The 9141-nt window shown below is 35.5% G+C and overlaps 1 protein-coding gene across 1 annotated transcript in view; it reads left to right on the top strand.

Annotated features, from left to right (window-relative positions):
* Nucleotides 1-328: 328 nt before the first annotated feature.
* LOC130220411 (discoidin domain-containing receptor 2-like) overlaps nucleotides 329-9141 on the top strand; it is a gene marked incomplete at its 5' end in the record, with an annotated part of 22200 nt that continues 13387 nt past the window's right edge. Inside the window, 5 exons of the mRNA XM_056452705.1 lie at nucleotides 329-569; nucleotides 687-740; nucleotides 2868-3004; nucleotides 5886-6087; nucleotides 7960-8168. Coding sequence (XP_056308680.1) covers nucleotides 329-569; nucleotides 687-740; nucleotides 2868-3004; nucleotides 5886-6087; nucleotides 7960-8168 — 843 coding nt within the window. The remainder of the gene's footprint in view (nucleotides 570-686; nucleotides 741-2867; nucleotides 3005-5885; nucleotides 6088-7959; nucleotides 8169-9141) is intronic.

Genomic DNA, 9141 nt, shown 5'->3' with positions numbered 1-9141 from the left:
TCGTTTTTTATGTTGTTAAATTGAAAAAAAAGCACTGGGTGTGTTTATATCACCCCAATATAATGGTCTATACACCATACATGCACACATGTCTGTCCAAACAGCTTGAAAAGTAGATTTTTTACCATAGGTGCCCTTTAAAGATATTTAAATTACATGATTGTTCATTATTTTTGAATGTCCGTTAATAAATGAACTAATGGAACCTTACAATTTTACTGAGTACCTAATGTTACTAATGATAGCGAACGAGAGCTTACTAAGCATGAGTAAAATGTTATCATCCTCATCATTTTGCATTGAATAGATAAACCTTCTGGTTTAACAGGTCCACTGTAACAACATGTACACATGGGGAGTGAAGATGTTCCGACAGGCCGTGTGTTCCTTCCGTTCGGATGCAGACTGGGAGCCCAATCCTGTGTTTTTTAAGCCGAAAGCAGACAGCATCAGTCCAAGTGCTCGCTTTGTCACTGTTGCTCTTGGCAACCGCATGGCCAGCGCAATTAGGTGCCGTTTTGCATTCAGCGACATCTGGATGATGTTCAGTGAAATTGCTTTCCAGTCAGGTAATAGTGGTACATTCACTGTGTGTTCTGTCTTTGCTCTTTCATGGGTCATTTTAGCATATTAATAGCCTTTAAATTAATTCAAAATGCCTTTCACCGAATTTATTCACTTTTCAGATACTGCAGTGTACAACACCTCTCTTGTTCCTCGCAAACGTAACCAAGCTCCAGGTATTTACCATGTAAACATTGAATTGTACATAATGTATACAGCGCTGTCGTGTTGTGCTTCTGGTTGTTGTGTTTGTATTATGAATGTGCAGTCAACAGTACCACCTAGTGTTCATTACCGCTAATGACCATATACGGTGCTCAGCGAAAATTAATGTGTCCATTTCTCAGTGACTGTAGGCAATTGTTTTGAGGACATTTAGACAAAATGGTTTTATTAAACAGTTATATCCATTAAAATAAGGGTTTGGTCACAAAACATATTTAGGCATAGAAAGACCATATTGTATACATGCACATGCGTTAATTAGGTTAACTGGGCAGGTTAGGGTAATTAGGCAAGTTATTGTATAATGCTGGTTTGTTCTGTAGACTTTAAGGGGTTAATAATATTGTCCATAAAATGGTGTTTAAAAAATTTAAAACTGCTTTTATTCTAGTCGAAATGAAACATGAAAGACTTTCTCCAGAAGCAAAAATATTATCAGACATACTGTGAAAATTTCTTTGCTCTGCTAAACATCCTTTGGGAATTATTTAAAAAAGAGAAAAAAATTCAAAGAGGGGCTAATAATTCTGACTTCAACTTTCTCTCTCTCTCTCTGTCTCTCTCTAAATATATATATATATATATATATATATATATATATATATATATATATATATATATTTTTTTTTTTTTTTTTTTTTTAATTAATTTTTTTATTTTATTCAGGCCCAATCCCAATTCTATTGTTGTACCCCTTCCCCTTAAAGCTTTTTAAAACCGAGTTTTAGCCCTTAAAACCGAGTGTAAAGGGGAAGGGCTTCAAAATTTACCACTAAGAAGTGGGACAGCACTAAAGTACCTGCACACATCATCATATGTCATCGTGGTCTCATGCTTCATATGAGATCAGATAATGGTAACTGCAGTAGTTATTCCAGTTGTGCTATTTTTTTGGTATTTTTTTCAGGAAAACAATGAAGGCGTATATTGTTATAACAATCTAATGTGGCAATAAGATCGGAACTGTACTGTGCATTTACACAGTGGCCATATTCATCTATGTAAATACACCAAAACAACATTAACATTATAGCAGACACTGTAAAAAGCTCATTCCCAGCCACTAGACTTTTCTGACTGGGGATTTGAGTGTCATCGAGTGACAGAATGTTGTGGGACTGCTGTACAGTGGTTATTATTATGGATTATAGATAGCAAAATTTAGCACTATTTATTTTAGCGTTTTTTTTTTTTTTTATAAAAGCATGACGGTAATACACAAACGCAGTTATAAATATATTAAAACATATGCTAATTTGTTGTAAAAGTTTATAATAATGACCAAATAATACTAATTTGCGGATCTCTTCTGGGTGTAACTATCCTGCTGTTGTGGCTGGTGTATTCTGGGAAATTTTCGTACCCCTTGATTTCGAGTGTGGTCCTCAAAAATCTTCATTTGAAGGGCTATTCACCTCTTCCCCTTAGCCCTACTCAAGGGATGTCAAACTCAATTTATGGAGGGCCACAGCTCTGCACAGTTTAGTTCCAACCCTAAGTAAACACACCTGATCAAACTAATTGAGTCCTTCAGGCTTGTTTGAAACCTTCAGGTAAGTGTGTTGGAGCAGTCCCTTTAATAATCCAGGGTCGCCACCGTGGAATGGACCACCAACTTATCCAGCACATGTTTTACGCAGCGGATGCCCTTCCAGCTGCAACCCATCTCTGGGAAACATACACGCTCATACACTACGGACAATTTAGCCTACCCAATTCACCTGTACCGCATGTCTTTGGACTTGTGGGGGAAACTAGAGCACCCAGAGGTTGCTCCACACAGAAACCACACAACCTTCTTGCTGTGAGGTGACAGCACTACCTACTGCGCCACTGCGTCGCCCCCAAGAAATTATATGTACCCACATTAGCCCAAGACTAGATTTGATTGGTGGTCCGTTTGCCAGATGTTAAATCCCAGAACCAATAATAATACAAATTCAAACTATAAGCAATCATGTATTGCAGTATAATATAATGCAGCAATATAGTAAAATGGCAATAAATGGATGCCGTTTGACACAAAAAGTCAAATTCTGTTTCTCTGAACAATTAAATTGTGTGTTTTTTTATGTCAGTGGATGATCCCACCCACAAGATTGATGACAGCAACACAAGAATCCTTATCGGCTGTTTGGTGGCCATTATTGCCATTCTGTTGGCCATCATAATAATCATACTATGGCGGCAGGTCTGGCAGAAGATGATTGAGAAGGTAAGATATTTTTGTTTAGGATTTGCTCAAGTAAAATGTAGTAATAAATGTAGAATACTTTTCAGTCTTCACTACATGTTACTGCAGCAAACAATAACATTAAAGGAATATTTTACTCCAAAAAAATGAAAATGTTTGTCATCATTTACTAATCCTTTACTTGTTTCAAACCCTTATGAGCTTCCTGCTTTGATTGAACACAAAAGAAGATATTTTGAAGAAAGTCGTAAACCTGTAACCATTGACTTCCATTGTGTTTGCATGTAAGTTATTGGTTACAGGATTTCAGCTTTCTTCAAAATAACTTCCTTTTTGCTCAACAGAAAAAACTCAACGGTTTGAAACCACTTGAGGGAGAGTAAATAGTGAGTACATTTTCATTTTTAGGTGAACTATCTCTTTAACTATAGTGAATTGAAAAACTGTAGTACTGTAAATAGCCTACTGTAGTATTTATAATTGATACTAAAGTAAACTAGGACTAGTAACTAAAAGTAAGAACTAGTACTGTAAAGTAATACTGTCTCATATTGTAGTATTTAGTATAGTATTTAGCTTGTTTAAGTGTTCCTTGTTAATGTATGTGTCTCATACTATAGAAAGAACTGTTGTGATAAACAGGATTTTAAAAGCACTCATATTATTTTGCTGCTTGTTCAAACTGCATATTTAGAATTAGCAATTTAATTATTTTATGTTCCATCCACCTAATTTGTTAAGTTAACTTAATTGATACAGTTGAAACCAGAAGTTTACATACACTGTACAAAAAGGCACATGAGCATTAAAAAAAAAAGTCAGATGTTAATGTGACTAAACTTTTTGTCTTTTAGGTAAGTTAGGATTATCAAATTTGTTTCTGTTATGCTTAATAGCAGAATAATGAAAGATATTTTTTGAGAAATTGTTATAACTTTCTTGAAAGTCAAAAGTTTACATACAATAAGATTATTATGCCTCTGAAAAAGCTCAGATGATGGTGTCAAGGTTTTGGAAGTTTCTGATTGGCTAACTGACAACATTTAAGTTAATTGGAGGCACAACTGTAGAGTAGTATTTAGGGAAAACCTCAGACACACTGCTTCCTTGTGTGACAACATGGGAAAATCAACACAAAAAAAAGCCAGATTACAATTTGCCAAATTACACTGGGAAAAAGAATAATTGTTGGAGACATTTTCTGTGGTCTGATGGAACTAAGATTGAACTGTTTGGCCATAATGACCAGTGGACAAAGGGGAAAGCTTACAAGCCTAGGAACACCATCCCAACTGTGAAGTTTGGGGGTGGCAGCATCATGTTGTGGGTCTGTTTTGCTGCAGGAGGGACTGGTCCACTTCACAGCATTGATGGCATCATGAAGAAAGAACATTATGTAGAAATACTGAAGCAACATCTCAAGACATCAGCCAGGAAATCAAAACTTGGCAACAAATGGGTCTTCTAAACAGACCATGACCCTAAGCGCACTGCCAAATTAGTTATTAGTATTATTATTAGTTATTAGTTATTTTTAGTAATGCGCTTTAAGGACAACCAAGTGAATGTTTTGGAGTGGCCATCACAAAGCCCTGTCCTCAATCCTATAGAAAATGTGTGGGTGGAGTTGAAAAAGCTTGTGCGAGCAAGACAGCCTACAAATCTGACTCGGTTACATCAATTCTGTCAGGAGGAATGGGCTAAAATTCCTTCAAACTATTGTGAGAAGGTTGTGGAAGAGTACCCAAAACATTTGACCAAAGTTATACAGTTTAAAAGCAAAGCTAAAAAAAAAAAATACCAAGGAAATGTATGAAAACTTTTGACTGTCTAGAAATTACAAAAAAATTCTCAAAAAAAAAAAATTCTCTCATTATTTTGGCATTTAGCAAATGTAAATCATTTAGGTAATCCTAACGGACCTAAAATAGTAAACGTTTAGTATGATTTAACACCAGACATTTTTTTAGAGTGTATGTAAACTTCTGGTTTCAACTGTATGTGTTGGGATAACATGAATGAAGTGTGTGGAATCCTGCATTTCTTACAGTGAGGTTCACTACAGTATATGGAAAACAGTTGCTAATGTGAACAGTATGTTTGTGTACATTCTAATGTATAGAAAGGATTTAAAATAATTGCTTTAAAATTTTAATATCAAATCCACCAAAACATGGCTTCAAATGTTATAAGGTTATATCTAAAATTCCCCTGAATAGGTCATATATTTCCTTATAGGCGCACCCCAAACTGTAAACGTCATCACACATAAAGTATAATATATTTAAAGAAAATTTACTACAGTAATTAATTTGGTATTTTGTTTATTTCACTTCAGTAGTTACCATATTACCACACCATTGCAATTGTATAATACGTTTACTATTGTAATGTTCAAAAACACTGCAGTTTTTACAACAGGAAATGTACTAGATGTTTTGGTAACAGTTTAAGTAACAATTCGCACCATTTACTCCAGGCTTATTAGATGTCTATTATTAAGATATTAATTATTTATTAGCACTATAAAGAATGATCTTATTCTATATCCCTAATCCTAGCCAAAACCTAAACCCATCTAATACCTTACTAACTATTAATTATTGTGCTAAAAGTCTTAGTAATGGTTTGTTATTAACATGAATTGTATATTAAAACAAAGCATGACTGATGTTTTATATGAAATGTACTCTGGAAATTCTATGGTATTCTTTTCATATGGGGTAGTATAACATGTTAAAATAAAACAAATCAAAATATGTCCTTAAAAACTAGCTGAAATTTGTATTTTTATGTATTTAATTACAGATAAAGCACTTTTTTTAGGGGTAATTCACTAAAATAATTGTGCTGTCAGCTTGTTGTTGTTATTGTGATGTTTATTTACATTGATTTACTGTAGGCCTCTCGACGTATGCTGGACGATGAGCTGGCCGTGCGTCTGTCTGTTCAGAGAGAGGCATTTGTCCACCGCAGCTCTTCTCTGTCCAGCGACGTTGAATCCACTTCAACATACGAGCGCATTTTCCCCATGGGATCCGACTATCAGGAGCCTTCACAACTTTTACGGAAGCTACCAGAATTCCAGGCTATGGAAAACCTTGGTTAGAGCTGTTCAGTATCATGATTCTAACACTAAATTATGATATTACAATAATTTTTATGCACTCTCATGTCTTTTTAATTTTAAAAGCAATGTAAAAAAGGGTGTAAAATGACAGCTTATACACTAAAAAATTACTTTTTGTTTTGTTGGTGCTACTTACTTAAAATGAGTTAAAACAACACAATTCTTTCACGGATTGTGTTGGGAAGTAATTGTGTGGAACCCAGCATTTTTTAAGTTTAGTGGTTTATTTTTTAACTTGTGGTAAAATATCCATAAAATAGCTTAGTTTTTATAAGCAGATTAAAGTGTCGAAGAATCCTGAAAAAAAATCTTAATAAATAAATTTTAATAACTATTTTATATTTAAAGTTATTAGTAAGTAATACATTTATGGTAACTAATAGTGGTGTTACGGATCACAAATCTCACAGTTCGGATCAGATTATGGGTTTTTTTGTTACGGATCAGACCATTTTTCGGATCAACCAAAAAAGGCAGGAGACAAATGCAATTTGTTTTCCATTTATTGCAAAAACATATTTTAAAAAATTTATTTAAAATAAAATTAAGAAATAACCAAGTGAATAAAAACAAATAGTACAATAATCAGTACTGTGAAAAATTCACTGTTACTACTGATAATGCCAAATGTAGAAATCTAACATTATCATTTGTTCAATATTTATTTTAATCTAATACATGATTCAGTTATTCACTCACAAAACTTCATGTTTCATTGCTAGATGGATGCTTTTTGAATTATTCAGTGGCATATTTTTGAAGGCTGGTTGTCCCCACCTATTGGTTAAATAATGTAATTGCTGCCTACAATTTTCATTTTTGAGCGTAAAGATAATTGCATATGATGGTCATTTTAATCTTTACCATAAACATCAGTGGTTTTATCTAAACTATAAACAGTTATTCCATTACTTCTGTGTTATTTAACTGTTTGCAACTAACTCAAAAGACAATCTCTTTCTTGATTTTTTTTTTTTTTTGCATTTTTCAAATGCAGATTTAAATGCAGCGATTCGGAGGAATTATAAACCTATGCAAATCATCATCATCATTTATAATTTATGTTGCGTGGGTGTTGAGATCCCGATCTTTTAATAGTTAATCGTGCTTACACTGAATTCATTAATGCAGGCTAAACAAGTAGTGACAAAAAACACCTTTAATAACCTAAGCCCAGCACATACCGAATAACCTACCACAACGTCTTCTGTCATCTTTATATTTTACACATATTTTACATGTGATTTTCATGACGCTAGAGACGATCTCCCCCAAAAAAATGTATCAATTCACAGGTCACGTGTGTTTTCTTTCCTGGTTCCTTTATCCTCGCACTGCAGATGGTTTGTTAAACTGTTTTCTCGCTAGTGAAGTGTTCAGTTTTTCTACTTACAAAGTCCGCCATGTAAATAGCAAATTCGCCAAGGCGCGACGCAACGGGAGATGAGACTCTGATTGGTTTAATGCACGTTATGCTCAAAACACACCTATAACTCATTGAGAGAATAAGCACAACCGTGTTAGACCATGCGCCAGGGCGCAAAGCATATTAGAATATGCAAAAGTGGATTCCGACACACCCTTAATGCTTTAACGCCATGTGCTTTGAAAATAACTATTTAGCAAAGTTATTTTTCTCACTTCCCATAATGTCTTAATTAAACCCAAGCAAAAATATTAGTTAAACTTAGATATTTTTTCTCTTCCAACATTTGTTTATTGGCATTTGTAAAGTGTAAAACATTTCAAATCCTACCGCCCTCCAAAAAGATGACATAATTTTCAGTTTGGTTGAACTATCTCTTTAACAACATAACCTATGGGTGTTGATTTGCTTGTGTTCCAGCGATGATCGATGGTGCTTCTGAACCCTCTCCAGCTCAGGGTACAGATGAAGCTCCACACTACGCAGAGGCAGACATCACTGGAGCTCACAGCTACCGCGTCACTGTGGTCAACATGCCTTTATCTCCTGGAAGAGACGGAGCTCTGGAGGAGTTTCCCAGGGACAGACTGACCTTCAAAGAGAAGCTTGGAGAAGGACAGTTTGGAGAGGTACTGTATGCAAACACTGTCTTCAGCAATAAGGGATCACTTTTGTTTTTTTGTTTGTTTGTTTCTTTCTGTCTGTCTTTCTCCCTGTTTTTTGGTCTTTCAATTCAATTCAATTCAATTCACCTTTATTTGTATAGCGCTTTTACAATGTAGATTTTGTCAAAGTAGCTTCACATAGAAAAATTGAAACCGTGTCAGTTCAGTTTGTAGTGTTTTAAGTTCAGTTCAGTTTAGCTCAGTTCAGTGTGGTTTAATATTTACTACTGAGAGTCCAAACACTGAAGAGCAAATCCATCGATGCGCAGCTCTACAGATCCCGAACCATGCAAGCCAGTGGCAACAGCAGCGAGGAAAAAACGTCACCAATTGCCGAAAGTGAAAAATGAAAAAAAAAAACTCAGAGAAACCAGGCTCAGTTGGGCATTCTTCTGTGGCCAACCGTCTTGTGTAGAGCAGCAGTCTAGGCGCTGTTGAAGCTGGATGTAAGCGAGACTTGTCTGTCCCTGGAGCATCACAGGAATCAGTCTCATGCTCTCCAATCTCCATGACCACCACAGCAGCTCAGCTCAGGATACGGCCTGGTCCAGGATTATGGAAACCTTGGGATCATCTCGTCGCTGGTCTTGAATCCCATCAGTGGCTCTGCATAGACTCTGGGGGCCTCGGAAAGAGCATCCCCAAGTGGAAATAGAGAATAAAGAGAATAATTAGCGTAGCTGCTGTTCATAGTGTATATAAACAAGATGCAGAAACCTGTGTGGAGCACATTCATGTATCATACTGCTAAGTGATGCACTGAGTGTATGCTTTACTAAAGAGATAGGTCTTTAATCTAGTTTTGAATTGGGAGAGTGTGTCTGAGCCTCTGACATTATCAGGAAGGCTATTCCAGAGTTTAGGAGCCATAAATGAGAAGGCTTGACCTCCTTTACTCGATTTTGCTATTCTAGGTACTACCAGAAGCCCTGAGTTT

Source organism: Danio aesculapii, unplaced genomic scaffold (genome assembly GCF_903798145.1).
Source record: "Danio aesculapii unplaced genomic scaffold, fDanAes4.1, whole genome shotgun sequence".
Taxonomy (NCBI): domain Eukaryota; kingdom Metazoa; phylum Chordata; class Actinopteri; order Cypriniformes; family Danionidae; genus Danio; species Danio aesculapii.
The sequence above is the reverse complement of the archived record's forward strand: the minus strand, read 5'-3'. Positions and strand labels throughout refer to the sequence as shown.